Source organism: Lithobates pipiens, unplaced genomic scaffold (genome assembly GCF_037356315.1).
Source record: "Lithobates pipiens isolate NorthernLeopardFrog02 unplaced genomic scaffold, aLitPip1_a1.2 Scaffold_28, whole genome shotgun sequence".
In the NCBI taxonomy this organism is placed as follows: domain Eukaryota; kingdom Metazoa; phylum Chordata; class Amphibia; order Anura; family Ranidae; genus Lithobates; species Lithobates pipiens.
In genome coordinates, this window is record NW_027507789.1 from 209347981 (window position 1) to 209368720 (window position 20740).

The following is a 20740-nucleotide window of genomic DNA, read 5'->3' on the forward strand; positions in this document are numbered from 1 at the left end:
GGTCTCATTTGTTACAATCTCCACTGCTCCTACCTCGCAGCTTTTGGTTTTTGGTACCTCGTACGTGACGCAAAGCTCCAGTCTAGAGTCCGATAGCTGGGGCCCAAGCACTGTCCCATGACAGAGTGGTTGAGGGAAGTTGAAAGATAGCACTTTCCACTTAGCTCAGAGTTATTTCCTGTTACCACTATCTTAAAATATTGATGTTGATGTAAATGGTCTTGCGGGCAGCTTCTACACCCCAGAGGATCTCCATGGTCCCCTTGGCTTGTAGTGTAATGTAACAAATATAAGTATAAGTCAGGGGGACAACCCAAAAGGTTGCAAATGTTTGTTTTTTTTAAGGGTCCAAGAGCATCCCCCTTCTTTAGGGCTTGATTGACAACAATGTGAATAGACTACAAACATGTTGGCTACCTTTTGGATTGTTCCCTTGACCTTTATTGGAATAAAGCTGTATTTGGACCTATTAGCAGTTGTGTGGAGCTTCAATTTCCATTTGTGTTACATTACACTACAAACCAAGAAGATCCTCAGGGGTGTAGAACTCAACTGGATCTTTACTGTTATTTTTTTTCCAGTGTGACTGCAAGCACAGGCTGCCAAACCAGCTGCTGACAAGGCCTGTGCTTGCAATCGCATTGGAAGAAAATGAATCAAGAGGGCCAGTATGGCAGCTAGGCAAATAGCATTTTCAGAAGGAGGTCAGCAATGACAGTGTGTCCCTTTCAAAGGGCAAGTCCAGGAAGAGGAGTTCTCAAGATCCGGGTTGGGTGGTGAAACTGTAAATTATGCTTGGGGCTACTCCCACACTTCAAGGGTTAAATGTTTGCATAGGTCCAGCCCTCTAGGGGACTGGCAAATGCACTTTAACTTACCTGATCCTTCACTTCCCTTGCAGTTGGAGGTCCTCTATGCTCCAGCAGCAGACTGTCCCCCAGTACCATTACATCTCGTACAGGGCGTTGGAACCTGCTTTGTACTCTGGGTCAGACTGGACTGTTAGGCAGGGGGATGATTACCCCCCACCCCCGTGCTGCTATGATGCCCCATAAAAAGGCTGCATTGCTTCCACTGAAGACATGTCTAAGGACTTCTTGGTGAAGAGTAGTAAAAAGTCCCTGCCAGTGTCCTACTAAGTGTGGGATGAGGACAAGGACAGAGCGAAGGCCACCCCCCCCCCCCCCCCCCAAATGGAATAAAAAAAAATAAACATGTGATACCTCCTCTGTGCAGTTGGTTTTGCACAGAGCAGCTCTTGTCCTCCTCTTCTCATGTCCCTCTTTGCGGCTCCTGGCCCCTCCCTCCTATTGAGTGCCCCAACAGTCAGCAGCTCCCTATGGGGGCACTGGAGCTGAGTCACACAGCTCCGTGTGTCCATTCAAACACGGAGCCCCGACCCGGTCATGCTCCCTCTCTCAACTGATTGGCTGACTGACTTTGATTGACAATTGCGAATGATGCCGCTGTTGTGTTTCAGCCAATAAGGAGGAGTGTCCTGAGACATCGCTGGAGAGAGATGGGGCTCAGGTAAGTAATTAGGGTGGTGCTGGGATGGCTGCTACAAATAGAAAGTTATTTTTTTTTAATCTTAATACATAGAGTGCATTAAGATAAAAAAAAACTTCTGCCTTTACAACACCTTTAAGCCTGGGATGGAGGTCAGGAGGAAGCATGGAAGAAGGAGAGTGGGGGAGGGGGGGGGGGGGGTTGAGTCGCTGTACCAGGCCCATGACTTGTACTTGCCCCCTGGGGCAAAATGGCCAGCCAGCCCCTGTTTGTACTTGATGATGTCAGAGGACCGCGTGACTGCTGGAGCATGAGTTAGTAAAAATGCTTTTCCCACTCCCCTAGATCTAAATGAGCATTTAACCCTTGCAGTGCGGGGGTAGCTCCAAATCTAAGGAGAATCCTTACTTTTTCCAGAGTTCAACTACAAGGCTCGGTTCACACAGGAGGCGGCACGACGCGGGACGACTTGCCGCGCCGCGACCTGACAAGTCGCCCCCGTTCTGTACTACGGAACCGTTCTAAGAGGAGCGACTCGAGTCGCTCCGACTTAGAAAAAAGGTTCCTGTACTACTTTTGGGCGACCTCGGGCGACTTGCATTGACTTCTATACAGAAGTCATTTGCAAGTCGCCGCTGAGGTCGCGGCGCGGCAAGTCGTGTCGCCCCCTGTGTGAACCGAGCCTAAAGTGGTTGTATAGTCTATTTTTAAAGTTGTACCTACAGGTAAGCCTATAATAAGGCTTACCTGTAGGTAAAAAAAATATCTCCTAAACCGTACTGATGCAATGAGCCGGTGACTGCAGCGGTGCATGCGCACAGGGGATTCTCGGCTGAAAGCCCAGCAGATGCCGGACCCTGATGGAAAGAAGTCTTCCACGCACATGCACGGTAGTGACAACATCGCGGCTCCAGCACTGTGAGTGGCTGGAGCCGCGATACCCAGAAGACACGCCAAGGCAATATGTCATCTCCCTTGGCGTGCACCAGGTGAGTTACCGACGACTCGTTCTAAGGTGAGTATTTCATAATGAGCTAGTATGTGGTGCATACTAGCTCATTATGCCTTTTTCCTTACAGGTGTATTAAAAAAAAAAAAGTGTCAGCGGGTATACAACCGCTTTAAGAGAAGTAATAAAAGGTCTGCCTATTCCATACCTCCCAACATTTTGAGATGGGAATGAGGGACACCTACTAGTAAACGTATGTGGGCATAGGACACACCCCCTGCCACGCCCCTTAAAGGTGACATATTAAAAAAAAAGGTTAATTAAATCCACAAGTGCTTTTTTTTTAACCATCAATATTCCTTTATATTGGCTTTTAAAATTGACAAATGCCGCCATTTAGAATTTGGATGCAAAGTTTAGCACTGGGAACCACTTTTTGAAAAGATAAAAAGTGCATTTTATATACAACTATATGGATCAGACCAAAATGAGGGACAAATGAGGAGGAAAGAGGGACAGAGGGACATTGCTCCAAATCAGGGACAGTCCCTCGGAATCAGGGACAGTTGGGAGCTATGGTATTGTAACAGTTAGCATGATACAGTAGAAGGACCAGGCACACATTGATGATCATGGATTACAAATACGCACTTGCTTTTTGCAAGTAAGCGCTATCTGGATATAATTGTGATTTAAATCAGCTTTTAAATACCCTGGCTTCCAGAATTTCCCATGTTAGTGGAGGTTTTGCAGAAAATGTCTTTTCCCTCTGACATTCGCTTCCTGCTTTGCACCCAAGGCACACATCTGTAGCCAGCCGCCCGCCGCGTCTGGCGTGGAGTAATTAGGGCTGAAGGCTGGCGTCAGGCTCCGTGCCTCTGGAGGACGGAAGGTTGTACTTGTACCAGTTTATTAGGATTGAGGAGTGGGAATAATTTGGAGTCCTTGGTGACACGTCTGAGTTTTCTCAGAATCATAGGCTTTTGTCTAGGGACTGTCTGGGAGGAGAAAAGGGGATGATTTCTTCATGTTGGCACCAGGTGCCATCTTCCTCATGTAGAAAAGAGAGACTGAAGATTGTGCACGTTGTAAGTATAGTTGCTCCAGAGCTTAGTAAATAAGGTCAAGTTTCACTTTAAAAAGAATATCCAATCACGTGCAAGGAAACTTTTTTAAAAAATGCATTTTGCTTGCATATGATTGGATGATGGAAGTCAGCAGAGCTTCCCCTCATTTATTAAGCTCTGGAGCAACTGCACTTGCAAAGTGCACAGTCTATTTGCCTTTAGTAAAAGTGCAGCGATGCACTTTTACTGTTATCTCTATTATTGCAATTGTCTGTTTGCCGTGTTAGCTGTGTGATATTTAAGGGCATAGTGCGGTATTATATTTGTACTTTTTTCTATTTGCCTTTAGTAAATCAACCCCTACATTTCATACATATTTGCCATTGTCCCCAAGTTTCGGAAGCACCTGTAAATCTTTTGGAACAAGTCCCTCTGTTCCTCTTGCCTTTGCAGCAATACTCCATCCAGGTCTACTACAAACATGTTTAAATTGCCCTTAAAGTGTTACCAAACCCAGGAGCCTGCATTCACTATATCTGGTCTCCCACAGTACACAGAACATGGAAATGCAATCATTTCAGTAAATATAAGCTGCTAAATACCTTTTCTCATCAGCAGTATATAGCAGTCTTGTGACTTCTATCAGTGTTTGGTTAAAGCTTGTAGGAGGAGTTTTCTGACTGTCCTATGAGACTGCATTACCCCTGACCCTCTGTCTGGATAGTGCTGATTGGCCCTGTGCTGATCACATGCATCCTGCCAAAATGGCAAAAAAAAAAAAACTCTCTAGTAATACACACCAAACTGAGCATGTGCAGCATGACTCCATAGACTCTGTGTTATCAGGAAATTAATAGGAGTCAGTGAAAGAAGGGGAGGATCAGAGAGGACAGGATCAAGCAGCCTTTTTACACAATGCAGAGAATTAACCTCTTAGGTTCCACAGCAAGTATAACAATCGTGCTTTACTGCATATACGGACTGATTTTACTATTGTGGGTTTAGTAACACTTCAAAGTGCACCTGTCATGAAATGGGAATACTGGACTCCCATTGCTTATGATGATAGTGGCTTGGCTGTGCCTGGCTTCAGTATATTTGAGTCAATACCTGAAACAAGCATGCAGGCAATGAAAGTCAAAATTCCTTATATATATATATATTCTAATTCAATAAAGGAATAAGCCCCCCCCCCCCCCCCCCCCCCAGACTCCACCACCACATGACAATCCTGCCTAAATACTTCCCAATTAGGCACTAAACATTTTGTTCTTGAGCCCCAGCCCAATATCTTTGCCTAGGGTCAGATCACATCATCGATGTGCTGCAGATTGCACATTGTATCTATCAGGCTCAACCCTACTTGTAGCATGGTATCTGGTCCTTGATCCCCAGTCCGGTATTTTTGCCTAGGGTGGGATGATATCATCAATCAGCTGCGGATTGCACATTGTAACTTTCATGCTCAACCATTCCTGTAGCATTGAGTCTGGTCCTTGAGCTCTGGTCCAGTATCCTTGCCTAGGCTCAGATCACATCATCAATGTGCTGCAGATGGCACATTGTATCTATCAAGTGCAACCATACCTGTAGCATTGAGTCTGATCCTTGAGCTATGGTCCATTATCTTTGCCTAGGCTCGTATAACATCATCAATCAGCTGCGGACTGCACATTGTATCTATCAGGCTCAACCATTCCTGTAGCATGGAGTCTGGTCCCTGAGCTCCGGTCCATTATCTTTGCCTAGGTTCATATAACATCATCAATCAGCTGCAGACTGCACATTGTATCTATCAGGCTCAACCATTCCTGTAGCATTGAGTCTGGTCCTTGAGCTCTGGTCCAGTATCCTTGCCTAGGCTCAGATCACATCATCAATGTGCTGCAGATGGCACATTGTATCTATCAAGTGCAACCATACCTGTAGCATTGAGTCTGATCCTTGAGCTATGGTCCATTATCTTTGCCTAGGCTCGTATAACATCATCAATCAGCTGCGGATTGCACATTGTATCTATCAGGCTCAACCATTCCTGTAGCATGGAGTCTGGTCCCTGAGCTCCGGTCCATTATCTTTGCCTAGGTTCATATAACATCATCAATCAGCTGCAGACTGCACATTGTATCTATCAGGCTCAACCATTCCTGTAGCATTGAGTCTGGTCCTTGAGCTCTGGTCCAGTATCCTTGCCTAGGCTCAGATCACATCATCAATGTGCTGCAGATGGCACATTGTATCTATCAAGTGCAACCATACCTGTAGCATTGAGTCTGATCCTTGAGCTACGGTCCATTATCTTTGCCTAGGCTCGTATAACATCATCAATCAGCTGCGGACTGCACATTGTATCTATCAGGCTCAACCATTCCTGTAGCATGGAGTCTGGTCCCTGAGCTCCGGTCCATTATCTTTGCCTAGGTTCATATAACATCATCAATCAGCTGCAGACTGCACATTGTATCTATCAGGCTCAACCATTCCTGTAGCATGGAGTCTGGTCCCTGAGCTCCGGTCCATTATCTTTGCCTAGGCTCAGATAACATCATCAATCAGCTGCAGACTGCACATTGTAACTTTCATGCTGAACCATACCTGTAGCATTGAGTCTTGTCCAGTATCTTTGCCTAGACTTTGATGATATCATCAGCCCGCTGCAGACTATACATTGTAACCTTGTAGCACGTCACAAGGTGGGAGGCAGAAGCTGAGGCCGGTTTGTGTCAGACATTTGTGAACACGGCCATGTTCTTTACATGATTGTAGCATCCAGACCAGGAAGTGGATGGTGACCCTGGATGATGTCTGAACAAAGATGGCTCCATCCTTCTACTACAGAGAAAAGCAGATAAAGGCATTGGAAGGGGGAGTATGGTGACACTTACACTTTATTTAGCATTCATGAACTTAGCAAGAAAAAAATATATGAGGCTAAATCTCTTTAATCCAGAGCTCCAGGCAAATGGCTAAATACACAGATGAAATACATATATGGGAGCCAAAGGATTGTCATTTCTGTCCATCCACATAGCTCCCAACCCTCCCTGATTTCGAGGGACTGTCCCTGATTTGGAGCAATGTCCCTCATTCCTCCTCATTTGTCCCTCATTTTGGTCTGATCCATATAGATGTATATAAAATGCACTTTTTATCTATCAAAAAGTGTTTCCCAGCGCTAAACCTTTCATCTGAGTTCTAAATTGCTGCATTTGTAAATTCCAAAAGCCAATATAAAGGAATAGTAGTGGTAAAAAAAAACTAAAAACTTGTGGGTTTAACAAGTCTTGTTTTTTTTGTAGAATTCTCCTTTAAGGGGGTGTGGCAAGGGGGTGTGTCCTATGCCTGGATACTTTTGCTGATAGGTGTCCCTTATTCTCATCTCAAAAAGTTGGGAGGTGTGCATCCATTCCTGAGATTTACACAGCTTTTCCACACCTTACAGTCGGGCCTGGCAGTGGAAGGTGGCCGGATCTTATTTTTTTTTCTGCTACAGTTTCACTTTCTCTTGCAGGTATTCTCCCCTGCCAGATCCGATCTCGCTGACCTGATTTACTAAGCTACAATTCTTATTTTATTAAATGTATTATTATTATTTATTTTTTTGCAGCCTACAAAGAGAAGATGAAGGAACTTTCTATGCTGTCTCTGATCTGCTCTTGCTTCTACTCCCAGCCCCATCCCAACACAATCTACCAGTATGAAGGTCAGTCATTTCATGTGTGCAAAATACCCTGCAATGATGTCATCCTGGGCACAACCATAGTAGATGAAGTATTTACTACTGTGAACAAAAACACGCAATACCTGAAAAATGTTCCCACGTTTCATTCCTTTAACCACTTACCGCCAACCGCCGTCATTGTAAGTCGGTACTTTGACATTGCATACCGCTGTTATGGCAGCAAATATCTGCCATAACCCCAGGATTTTCTGAAACGGCGGGTGGTCCTCTTTAGGATAAAAGTGGTCTCTGTGGCGGATTTCCCGCAAGATCACTTTTATCAGCGGCGTGAGAGGTGCCCACCCCCCTCCCGCCACATTCCGGTAGTCTCCGCCGCTTACCGGAGCCGTCCGTATCTATCGAGTGAGGGAATGATGGGCCCCCACTAGACTCAATGACGTTGGATGATGGAAGCGACGTCCAACAGCCTTAAAGGGGAAAAAAATGCATATAAAAAAAATTTATTAAAAAATATATACAATTTTCTTCCCATTTAGGCTGGGTTCACACTGCTGCGGGGGGAGATCCGGATGTGATTCGCACCGCAAATCACATCCGATCTCCGTAGCGATGCGAGTTCAGCCATACAGATAATATGGCTGAATTCGCATCGCTCCCGCAGCAAACTCGCATAGGACCCTTTTTTTGGTCCGCAACAGAATCGGATCGCATGGGGTTCACACCATGCGATCCGATTCCTGTGCGAGTCGGCAGATCGCACTGCGATATGCGGACGGATCTGGGGGTGTCATTAACATATCATTGACACTCCCAGCCGTCCGCATAGGGCAGTGTGAACTGCCGGCGGGAGTAATGCGATGCGGGAAAACGCCGCGGATTTGCGGCGTTCCCGCATCGCAGCGGTGTGAACCCGGCCTTAAAGCGGAATTCCACCCAAAAATTGAACTTGCGCTTAAAGGGAAGGTGACCCCCTGACATGACACATTTGGTCACCAAAAATGCCATTTCCTGCTTGTGTGATTGGCTCACTGATTTTCCTAGAAGTCCCCTGCAGCAAAAATGTAATTTTTGGTGAGATACTCCGAAAGGGAATCATGCCTAAAGGGATGCAGGCCCTGCCACTTTCCTCATTAGAGCCTTACAGGGGCAGCGGCTGATAATTATAGAACCACTCCCATGCAGCTTCACTGAGCACATGGACACAAACAACTATATCTTCAGATTTACAAAAGGTAGGTATCTGCACCAATTTTTTAAAAAAAAAAATCAGTGCAATGTACAGAGGTCACCCAGGGTGGAATGTTTTGTCTCAACCAAAGTGGAGTTACTCTTTAACTGCTTAAGGCCTGAGCCTCTTTTTTAGATGTGTTGTTTACAATTTAAAGACAGGTTTTTTGCTAGAAAATTACTTAGAACATTATACATTTTTTTCTAACACCTTAGAGAATAAAATGGCGGTCGTTGCAAAACTTTCTGGCACGCCGTATTTGCGCAGCGGTCTTACAAGCGCACTTTTTTTTTTTAAATACACATTTTTTTATTAAAAAAATAAGACAACAGTAAAGTTAGCCCAATTTTTTTTATATTGTGAAAGATAATGTTACGCCGAGTAAGTTGATACCCAACACGTCACGCTTCAAAATTGCACCCGCTCGTGGAATGGCGACAAACTTTTACCCTTAAAAATCTCCATAGACGACGTTACAGGTTGCATGTTTTGGGTTACAGAGGAGGTCTAGGGCTAGAATTATTGCTCTCGCAATAGTTGTCTTATTTTTTAATTCAAAAAAGTGTATTTTTTTCCAAAAAAAGTGCGCTTGTAAGACCGCTGCGCAAATACGGTGTGACAGAAAGTTTTGCAACAACCACCATTTTATTCTCTAGGGTGCTAGGGAAAAAAAATGTATAACGTTTGGGGGTTCTAAGTAATTTTCTAGTAAAAAACCAAAAAACTGTTTTTAACTTGTAAACAACAAATCTCAGAAAGAGGCTCAGTCCTTTAAAGTGGAGGTCCACCCTAAAATAAAAAAATGACATTAAAATTCTCCAAAAAAGTCTTCCTAATCTGCCACTTTCTATACCGCGGAACTCTTCTTTTTCTTCCTCCCTCCCATGTTCTTCTGGGTAATGGGGCACGCTGTCTTCTGGGACCTGTGTGTGTCCCAGAAGACTACCGGCCATTCACAAAGCGCCGCGCGACTCGTGCATGCGCAGTAGGAAACGGGCAGTGAAGCCGCAAGGCTCCACTGCCTGTTTGCCTTAGTTAGGATGGCGGCGCCGGCACATGATCTGAAAGGACGGATTGACTTCGGAGGGCGGACATCACGGGCTCCCTGGACAGGTAAGTGTCCTTATTAAAAGTCAGCAGCTAGTGTTTGTAGCTGCTGACTTTCTAAAAAAATTTTTAATCGTCTGGAACACTGCTTTAAGTGGTTAACAACCAGCTATTTCCAGTTTGTTATGGGGAGAAAAAAAAATGCAAAGCACATGTAAAAAATGCATCACTTGCGTTTTTGGTGCAAGTCCATCGAAGTCTATTACACGCAAAATGCAATCTGCTGTGAGAACGCACCGGCTTAAAAACGCATAGATGTGAACGTGTATCATAGCAGACCATGTTAAGTGGCCTGTAGTGCGTTTCTGCAGATTGTAAACGTACTAAAAAACGCATGAATGTGACGGAGTGCTGCTAGCGATGCCTGATATGTCATTGTAACTGCGATTTCTGAATCTTTTCCTTTCACAGACATGGAGGTAAAGCAGCTGAATAAGAGAGCGTCAGGGCAGAGCTTCGAGGTGATCCTGAAGTCTCCTTCAGACTTGTCCCCGGACAGTCCTCCTCTGGCCACCTCTCCCCGGAAGAAGGACATCTCTCTGGAGGAGCTGCAGAAGAGGCTGGAGGCAGCAGAGGAGAGGAGGAAGGTATGCTGCCACTACAGCAGGATCCTAATGGGGTGGGGGGGCAAAATCTATCATAATTATTAAGAGGGGACCCTATTCATTCAAAATAGTTTTTATGGGTTTTTTTTTCATTCTTATTTGGAAGAAAAATAAACACATTGCTGAGTTTTAAAGCAGGAAACGCATGCAGCATGCATCTGACAACTTCTGCTTGTGCATAACATTTATTATTATTATACAGGATTTATATAGCGCCGACAGTTTGCACAGCGCTGTACAACATGAGGGCAGATAGTACAGTTACAATTCAAATCAATACAGGAGGAATTAGAGGGCCCTGCTCTTTAGATTCCCTTTAGCAGAAAAACTCCAAGCCCCACAACCCATCGTAAGCTAAGCCAATACCAATCAAGTTCACTCAGCACCCAGGGTGAAGATGCAGAGCATAGTTGGCATCGAGGGCGCACTGTACATGCATGGCTATTCACTGGCTTTCTACCAGCTGGGGGTTGTTGTACATGTATGGTGTGTTTTTCCTGTTGGCTGTAGTTGATTGGAGCACGGTGTGGTCGGCTGTGGTTGATTGGAGCAGGGTGTGGTCAGCTGTGGTTGATTGGAGCACGGAGTGGTCGGCTGTAGTTGATTGGATCACGGTGTAGTTGGCTGTGGTTGATTGGAGCACGGTGTGGTCGGCTGTGGTTGATTGGAGCACGGTGTGGTCGGCTGTGGTTGATTGGAGCATGGAGTGGTCGTCTGTGGTTAATTGGAGCACGGTGTGGTCGGTTGTGGTTGATTGGAGCACGGAGTGGTCGGCTGTGGTTGATTGGAGCATGGTGTGGTCGGCTGTGGTTGATTGGAGCACGGTATGGTCGGCTGTGGTTGATTGGAGCATGGAGTGGTCGGCTGTGGTTGATTAGAGCACGGAGTGGTCGTCTGTGGTTGATTGGAGGAAGGTGTGGTTGGCTGTAGTTGATTGGAGCACAAAGTGGCCATCTGTGGTTGATTGGAGCATGGAGTGGTCGTCTGTGGTTGATTGGAGCACGGTGTGTTCGTCTGTGGTTGATTGGAGCACGGAGTGGTCGGCTGTGGTTGATTGGAGCACGGTGTGGTTGGCTGTGGTTGATTGGAGCATGGAGTGGTCGGCTGTGGTTGATTAGAGCACGGAGTGGTCGTCTGTGGTTGATTGGAGGAAGGTGTGGTTGGCTGTAGTTGATTGGAGCACAAAGTGGCCATCTGTGGTTGATTGGAGCATGGAGTGGTCGTCTGTGGTTGATTGGAGCACGGTGTGTTCGTCTGTGGTTGATTGGAGCACGGAGTGGTCGGCTGTGGTTGATTGGAGCACGGTGTGGTTGGCTGTGGTTGATTGGAGCACGGAGTGGTCAGTTGTGGTTGATTGGAGCACGGAGTGGTCGGCTGTGGTTGATTGGAGCATGGAGCGGTTGGCTGTAGTTGATTGGAGCATGGAGTGGTCGGCTGTAGTTGATTGGAGCACGGAGTGGTGGGTTGTGGTTGATTGGAGCACGGAGTGGTGGGTTGTGGTTGATTGGAGCACGGAGTGGTCGGCTGTGGTCGATTGGAGCACGGAGAGGTCGGCTGTAGTTGATTGAAACACGGTGTGGTCGGCTGTGGTTGATTGGAGCACGGTGTGGTCGGCTGTGGTTGATTGGAGCACGGAGTGGTCATCTGTGGTTGATTGGAGCATGGAGTGGTCGGTTGTGGTTGATTGGAGCATGGAGTGGTGGGTTGTGGTTGATTGGAGCACGGAGTGGTCGGCTGTGGTTGATTGGAGCACGGTGTGGTTGGCTATGGTTGATTGGAGCACGGAGTGGTCATCTGTGGTTGATTGGAGCACGGAGTGGTCAGTTGTGGTTGATTGGAGCACGGTGTGGTCGTCTGCGGTTGATTGGAGCATGGATTGTTTGGCTGTGGTTGATTGGAGCACGGTGTGGTTGGCTGTGGTTGATTGGAGCACGGAGTGGTCGGTTGTGGTTGATTGGAGCACGGAGTGGTGGGTTGTGGTCGATTGGAGCACGGAATGGTCGGCTGTGGTTGATTGGAGCACGGAGTGGTTGGCTGTAGTTGATTGGAGTACGGTGTGGTCGGCTGTGGTTGATTGGAGCACGGAGTGGTCGGCTGTGGTTGATTGGAGCACGGAGTGGTCGGCTGTGGTTGATTGGAGCACGGAGTGGTCGTCTGTGGTTGATTGGAGCACGGAGTGGTCGTCTGTGGTTGATTGGAGCACGGAGTGGTCGGCTGTGGTTGATTGGAGCACGGAGTGGTCGGCTGTGGTTGATTGGAGCACAGAGTGGTCGGCTGTGGTTGATTGGAGCACGGAGTGGCAGCAGTAGCTAAACCCTCCTCCCTCCCCCATTCCCATGTGTGGCCACTGCACCTGGGGTTGTAGCCCCCCTACCCCTCACCCAGATGTATTCTTACCACTTTCCAGCACCAACAGCCAGTTCCCTTGCATAACATACCTCCCAACTTTTTGAGATGGGAATGAGGGACACCTATCAGCAAAAGTATGCAGGCATAGGACACACCCCTTGCCAAGCCCCCTTAAAGGAGAATTGTACAAAGAAAATTTGGTTAAACCCACAAGTGCTTTTTTTACTACTACTATTCCTTTATATTGGCTTCTGGAATTTACAAATGCAGCAATTTAGAAATCAGATGAAAGGTTTAGTGCTGGGAAACAATTTTTGATAGATAAAAAGTGCATTTTATATACAACTCTATAGATCAAAGCATAATGAGGGACAAATGAGGAGGAATGAGGGACAGAGGGACATCGCTTCAAATCAGGGACAGTCCCTAAAAATCAGGGACAGTTGGGAGCTATGGTATATGGGTTTTACATAATGCCCCATTGAAGCCTATGGGAAGTTACTGCACAGGTGGCAATGTTGGGGATGATTTTTAGACCAAGGCTGCCACCATCTAAAAGAGGGGGGTGTTATCCTAGCAGGATAGGGAGCTAGGGAGATGGAGTTGGGGAGTTTGTTATTCTACCCTTTTCCAGTGGTGGGCACTCATTAGGGGAGCATGGGAGCATGGGTGCCACCCCCCCCCCCCAAATCATGGATTCTATTGAGCCTGTGGCTCTAACTGGTTTAAAAAAAGGGTGGTCTCAGGGCGCTGAGCACTACATCCTGAGCCCACCCTGTTGTGACATTAGCGAATTAAAGACTAGAAAAGAATAGAATAGAAAAGAAAATAGAACAGAAAAGAATAGAAAATTAAATAATAAAATAGAAAATAATAGAATAGATTAGAACAGAATCTACAAGAATTTAAAAATAGAAAGAGTATAACTGTTTTCCGAAATTCGAATTTCGAATAGAATAAATTCTAATTCCAATAGAATAGCAAAGAACAGAATAGAATAGAAAATAATAGAACAGAAAATAAAATAATAGAATTTCTAGAATAGAAAAAACAATAGAATAGAATGGAATAGAAAGAATTTAAGCGTCTTCCAAAATTAAATTTCGAATAAAATAAATTTTGATTTTGAATGGAATTTGATTTGAATGCAATTCAAATGGAATTCCAATTTGAGTTGATTCAAATTTTCAAAATTTGACCGAATACGGAGATTTGAATCGATTTGAATTTGAATAAACTAAACAAATTTGAAAAACAAACTGAAGGGATTTATGTAAATCCCAGATCTAAACGAAACAAAACAATTTTTTTTTCGTTCTCACGTGTCCAATCAGAGGCTCAGCACTAGTCATGCGTCCAACAGCCAGTCAGAAACATTGATCATTTTTAACAGGAAAGACAAGTAAGACCCCTTTCACACCAAGGACGTTTTGCAGGCGCTATAGCGTTAGAAATAGCGCCTGCAATCCGCTTTAAAAAATCTGCACCATTGTCTGTAATGTGAAAGCCCGAGGGCTTTCACACTACAGCGGTGCGCTGGCAGGACGTCAGGGAAAAGTCCTGGCAGCAGCTTCTTTGGAGCGGTGTGTTTACCGCTCCTCCACCGCTGCTCCCCATTGAAATCAATGGGGCAGCGCTGTAATACCGCCGGCAAAACGCTGCTATTGCGGCGTATTGCCGGCGGTTTTAACCCTTTTTCAGCCGCTAGCATGGGGGGTAAAAGCGTCCCGCTAGCGGCCGAAATGCGCCGCAAATCCGGCGATAAAACACCACTAAAAATAGTGGCATTTTTCCGCCCACGCTAGGGGTGGTGTGGTGTGAAAGGGGTCTAAATGATAGGCTTTAGGCTTCAATGGCCTTCACTGCCCACAGGTAATATGCACGGCTGCTAAAGAATGAAGTGAAATGGTGCAGAACCAGCATTATAAATCTAATAATGGTATTGTACCACCCCAGGGGGTTCAGAGAAATTTAAAATAGACAAATAATTGCTGAATACTGCTGCGAGAGAGCGACAACCTGTGCATGGGAGCGGAGACACAAATGACAGCAGGGCAATTTCACCGCTAAAGAAATCCAATGGTGCCACGTATCGGCAGAGTCGCCCTTTATGTCGCAGCTTTTTATTTTGTAAGTAAAGAACTGGACTAGGTGACGATTTTTACAAGAAGCAGCAGCCTGCAGGTAATGGGATACGCACCATCATCACATAGAACTTTTGAAAAAAAAATTATGTATTTTTTCCTTTCTGCTATAAAACATATCCAATAAAAAAAATGTAAAAAATCTAATTTCTTCATAAATTTTAGGCCAATGTGTATTCTGCTACATATTTTTGGTAAAAAAAAATAAAAATAAAAATCCCATTAAGCGTATATTGATTCGTTTGCGCGAACGTTATGGTGTCTACAAACTATGGGATATGTACTGGGATTTTTATTTATTATAATAGTAGTGGCAGCGATTAGCGAATGCAATATTGCAACAGACAGTTTGACAAGCGACGCTTTGTGGGAACCAGTGGTACTCATACAGTGTTAAGTACTCAAAATTTGCCCTGTCACTGTACTAATGACACTGGCTGGGAAGGGGTTAAACATCTAGGGCAATTAAAGGGTTAAATGTGTGCCTAACCAGTGTTTTTGTGTATTGTGTGTGCTGCTTTTACTAAGGCAAGTAAAGAAAATCCATTACTTCCCCGCTGACAGGCCAGGGCTCTGCCTTGTATACATAGGAAGAGCCCTGTCCTGTTCAAATACATTACAATCGGTGGGTGCTGTCGGTAATCCATTGACCGCCACCCGCTGATTGACATCTGCAGTGTTCAGTGCTTTTTTTCTCAGAGAATAGGTGCAGGAACACCCCCTTGTGTCTCCGTCCCCTACCCACCTCTTAGCACCAATCCTTGGTTTCACCCCCTACCCACCTCTGAGCACCAACCTTTGGTTCCATCCCTACCCACCTCTGAGCACCAACCCTTGGTTCCACCCCTAGCCACCTCTGCGCACCAACCCTTGGTTCCACCCCCTACCCACCTCTGAGCACCAACCTTTGGTTCCCCCCCACCCACCTCTGAGCACCAACCCTTGGTTCCACCCCTACCCACATCGGAGCACCGACCCTTGGTTCCACCTCTGCGCACCAACCCTTGGTTCCACCCCCTACCCACCTCTGAGCACCAACCTTTGGTTCCACTCCTACCCACCTCTGAATACCAACCCTTGGTTCCACCCATAGCTACCTCTGCGCACCAACCCTTGGTTCCACCCCTGCCCACACCTGAGCACTAACCCTTGGTTCTACCCCTACCCACCTCTGAGCACCAACCCTTTATTCCACCCCCTACCCAGTTCCCAGTATGGCCCCTTTTAGAGAATATGGAGCCAAGTATAATTCTGTTCATTTTGTAGTGCTAAGTAATTGTTATGCAATTTGGTAATGATAGCAATAAAATAGATTCCCGCAGCCAACAGCAATAGACCCCCCCCCCCCATAAACAGTAGACCCCCCAGCAGCAACAGCAGATCTCTAATTGGCCAGTATCAATAGGCTCTCCAGCAGCAACAACAATAGACCCCTCCCTAAAAAGGAGAATCCCTTCCAACAATTGACACACCCCTAGTATCAACAGATCCTCCACCAGCAGCAATAGATTGCCATGCAAATATAGATCCCCTCCAGCAAAAATATATACCCCAGCAGCCAGCATCAGTAGACCCTTCATCACACCCCAGCACCCCTTGCCATTGTATACATACTGTGCTGCGTTCCCACATGTTCCTGCTGAAAAAAGCCCCGGGTGTGTTTAAAGACAGCACACCCCTTACCCAGAGATGCAAGATAACGTTCCTAGAACGTGATCTGGTGCAGCTGAGCCCATGGTTCTACATAAAAACAAACCGGCGCACCAACCTGGCAAGGAAAAATCAAAATGGCGACTCCTATAGCTACACATACTTACCCCTTCCTTTCACTACTTTAGCTGCATTGTTCTGGACCAAAGACAGTTAGTCTCATTTCATTATATTTCAACACACACAAGGCAGTCCCATTGGATGGGAGGAAGTCAAATGCTCCACTAAACCCAGTGGCTGAACAAAGCATCAGGGGATCAAAGGGAAGATGGAGAGATGCTGCTGATGGGACCACCACCATCAAAATGAACTTCTTACTTTGACCTAAAATAGAATCTGCAGCCCTCAAAAACCTGTAGAACTAAGCTCTCCAGTGTTTAATAGGCACCATAAGGTACCAGACAGATGTTAAAAAATGTACTTGTGTTTCATGAGGAGGGTCATATAACAAGGAGGTTCTGTCATGTCAAGGCTTCAAGGGTCAAGGTAGACCCAGAAAAACCTCTCTGAAGGAAGCGTTCATGTAGGGAATTGACCTGTTCGTGAAAATCAACCTCATCCAGGGAAATTCTGCACAGTCTCAAGAACTACACATAGGGAAAACGGGTAAGGGGATGGGGGTGTGCACTAGGGGCATGTATTAGCGTGTTACCCGCCGTGGGTTTTCGATATAGGTCTGTACTTAACTGGCCATCAGGATGGATTCTAATCATCAGATCCAAAAAACGAATGAAGGAATGGTCTGTGGATCAAAGGTTTACCATTTGGTGGATGGTGTAAGTAATCAACGGTGCATTGGCAGAGTTTCCCTGATTGTTTTGCCAACATAGAATGCATGGTGGACGCATGTCATTGAGAAGTTGGTCCCTCTGGTCCCACAGTCTGCAGGTGTGTGTGCTGAGGATGGTTCACCATTGGGAAGACTAAACTTGGTGCTTTCTTGGATCCAGGGGGCACAACAGACAGTGTCCATGGTGGGGGTACACGGGGGGGGGGGGCTTGGGTTGATGGTGGCTGCTCGCTGAATGGTCTCTTGGGGAGGTGGCTTGACGAGGGACCGGCTCAGGGGTTGGCCTTGCATACAGCTTTGATCCACAGACTATTCCTTCAAATAAATTCAATTTGTAATTCAGAACTTGTTTTCTTTTTGCCCATCAGTCCCAGGAAGCTCAGGTGCTGAAACAGCTTGCCGAGAAGCGGGAGCACGAGCGAGACGTCCTGCACCGGGCAATAGAAGACAACAACAATTTCAGCCGAATGGCTGAGGAAAAACTCAACTACAAGATGGAGCTCAGCAAGGAGATCCGTGACGCACATCTGTCCGCTCTCAGGGAGCGCCTCCGTGAAAAGGTACGGGTCTCCTGGGAGCAAAATAGGATGTCCTGTAAAAAAAGAAAAAAAAAAAAAAGTATGACTAGCGGAAAAGTATGATATCTTCAAATGTTGCATAGCAATGTGAGCAGTGCTTACAGCCCGTTCACACTGAACGTTTTGTAGCCTACGCCTGAAGCTACAAAACGCTGGAGGGGAAAAAATACATTATTCTCAATGGAGATGGTTCACATCTCCACTCCATGTCGCCTGAAGCCGAACGCCTGAAGCTCAACAAGTTTTGGACCCTTTTTTGTCGCGCGAATCGGGCTGATTTGGACGTTTTCATTCCCATAGAAACTAATGGAAACGCTCGATTCGAGCGACAACGCGCGACAACGAGCGTTTCTACGGGCGTTTTGACGCTGTATCTGCTCAAGAAAAAAATAAGCAGATGAAAAATATTTTCCTATTGCTGAAAAAAAACGCCGAAGTTAAAAAACGCTCGTTGTCGCGCGACAAAACGCCAGTAAAAACGTTCAAACACGCTACGCTCAGGGTGAATGCAGCCTTAGAGAAGGTCATCCAGTGCCCAAGTCAAAGATACCAAACTGCGCCCCCCCCCGCCAACTCCTCCCTATTAATGATGTTCAAGCTTAGGCATCCAGTGGGCTGACATGAGTAGTGGAGGTTGCTGTCACTACTAGTTTCAAGCATAGACACATCCCTTTAACTACCCTGGGGTAGAATGTACAGAGGAGTTTATTGTCTGTGGCAAGTTTCCTGTGACCCCCAAATCAGAAGAATTCACTTCTGGTTTAAAGCCATCAGTCACCTTATGCTAAGATTGACATGTGGAAGTCACCAGAGCCGGATCTAGCCTGCCTGATCTGGGGCTGCAGTAAAAAATATCAGGGGGCATGCAAGGTCAGCAGGGCAGTGTAGGATGCAGTACGGCCTGTGTAGAGAGGATCAGCAGTGCACAGGATGGGATCAGCAGTTTGTAGGGCAGTGTACAGAGAATATTTGTAGAGCAGTGTACAGAAATATTAGTTTGTAGGACAGTGTGCTGTGGGTTATCAGGGCAGAGGGACAGGGGGTCAACAGGGCAGAAGACTGGGAGTTAGCAAGGCGGTATGCAGTGGATCAAAAAAGGCTGTGTACAGGGGGTCAGCAGGGCAGAGTATGAGAGGTCAGCAGATGAGTGTACAAGAGTCAGTAGAGCAGAGGGTAGGGGTCAGCAGGGAAGGAGACAGGGGTCAGCTGGGTGGAGAGCTGGAGTTATCAGTGCAGAAGAGAGGGGTCAGTATGACAGTGTACAGGAGTCACAAGAGCAGAGAACAGGGATCAGCAGGGCAGAGGATAAGGATCTAGAGGCCAATGTACAGGGGTGGAGCAGGGATGGAGGACATTGTTCAGCAGGGCAGAGGACAGGAGTCAGTATGGAAAAGAAGAGGGGTCACAAGGTCCAGAGAAAGTAGGTTGCAGTGTAGAAGACAGGGGTCAGCAGTTCAGAAGAAAGGGGTCAGTAGGGCAGTGTACAGGTGTCAGCAGAGGGAGAGGAAAGGGGTAGATTTATAACCCTCCCTTACACTATAAAAAAAAAAAAAGGTTTGCTTTTAGTTCAACGTTGTGTCTTTTTTTTTATTTTTTAATGCAGCTAGTATAAGCATGTCATTTTGGCTTGCTTTCTGTACAAAAGAGAGAGGAAGGCTGCACTAGGGGCCAATCAGATATCCAGCATGCAGATATGCTGACAAAGAACATGCGGACAGGAGGATAGAGCCAAGGTGACGATCCCATCAGTCTTCTATAGCTTCTTCACTGTGCAGTCACAGGCGGGAGCAGGGAGCTAGCTGCACTGCTTAACCATGTATGTTGTGCTTGGCCTAGAGTTCCACTTTAAGGTTTTTGTACCCCTTATTTCAGTTGCCGCTATTTCATTCGCCCTCACGGACCCCACTGTTGTTGTTTCTTTCCAGGAGCTGCATGCTGCTGAAGTCCGCAAGAACAAGGAGCAGCGAGAGGAAATGTCCGGATAAACGCCGCCACTGCCGCAATCTTCCATGTTGTCTCCTGGAAACAGCAAAGGAAACTGTTTTACGTACATGTCATCTGTCACTTCATCACACAGCCCCTTCTCCCATCCTTCCCCCTTACCTTCAGGGCCCCCCGCCGCCGTGGGGTAACGTCATCCATACAATAACGCCATCTGGATCGCACGACAGCAGATTCTCCCGGAGGAGAACGCCCCTTGCATATCTTATTTTTAAACCATATAAAATACGATGGTTCGACCACCTGGCCTCCCTTGTCTTTTATTGTCTCCTTTCCTGTCTACCTCTCCTCATTTAAACCGCTTCAGCCCCGGAAGATTTTATCCCCTTCCTGACCAGAGCACTCTTTTTGCCATAAGGCACTGCGTCGCTTTAACTGACAATTGCGCGGTCGTGCGACGTTGCACCCAAAAAAAAATTGACGTCTTTTTTTCCCCCCACAAATAGAGCTTTCTTTTGGAGGGATTTGATCCCCTCTGCGGTTTTTATTTTTTGTGCTATAAATAAAAAAAAGCAACAATTTTGAAAAAAATACACCTTTTTGAATTAACAAATAAGAAAACAGTAAAGTTAGCCCATTTTTTTTTTTTTTATATTGTGAATAGGGATGAGCCCGGTGTTTTGATTTGAACCCATGTTCGAATCGAACATCGGCCATTCATCGAAAACAGAACTTTGTGGGCCATTCGCATCAAATAAATGTGATATGAACGGCCCACAATGCACTGCGCCAGTCGCAGTGCATTGCTGGCTGATGATTGGCCAAGCATGCACTGTGACCCCACATGCTTGGCTAATCACAGCGCCGGCAGCGAGGAGAGCCATAATTGGCCATAGGTTGGATGCCTGTGGCCAATTATAGCTCAGGGGGTTTAGTACACGCCCCACACTATATAAGGCTGCCAGCGCGGCGGCCTTGTGTAGTGTGTTGCGGCGTTCATAGAGAGAATGATAGGCAGGGACAGTGTCAGCTGTGCTTTACTTTTTTAGATAGCACTGTTACAGTGAGTGTAGTGTTCAGG

At 46.3% G+C, this 20740-nt stretch overlaps 1 protein-coding gene across 1 annotated transcript; it reads left to right on the forward strand.

Moving 5' to 3' along the window:
• Nucleotides 1-7077: 7077 nt before the first annotated feature.
• STMN3 (stathmin 3) lies at nucleotides 7078-19961 on the forward strand. Its single transcript, XM_077460419.1, has 4 exons — nucleotides 7078-7228; nucleotides 9954-10129; nucleotides 17509-17700; nucleotides 19644-19961. The coding sequence occupies exons 1-4, from the start codon at nucleotides 7147-7149 to the stop codon at nucleotides 19701-19703; spliced, it is 510 nt and encodes a 169-aa protein (XP_077316545.1). The 5' UTR covers nucleotides 7078-7146; the 3' UTR covers nucleotides 19704-19961.
• The last annotated feature ends 779 nt before the right edge of the window (nucleotides 19962-20740 follow it).

Bases quoted from the DNA above. Each gene is read 5' to 3' on its own strand.
- STMN3 (XM_077460419.1), top strand. From the start codon at position 7,147: ATGAAGGAACTTTCTATGCTGTCTCTGATCTGCTCTTGCTTCTACTCC. The intron at 7,229-9,953 runs GTCAGTCATTTC...TTCCTTTCACAG, and splicing joins CACAATCTACCAGTATGAAG to ACATGGAGGTAAAGCAGCTG. The intron at 10,130-17,508 runs GTATGCTGCCAC...TTTGCCCATCAG, and splicing joins CAGCAGAGGAGAGGAGGAAG to TCCCAGGAAGCTCAGGTGCT.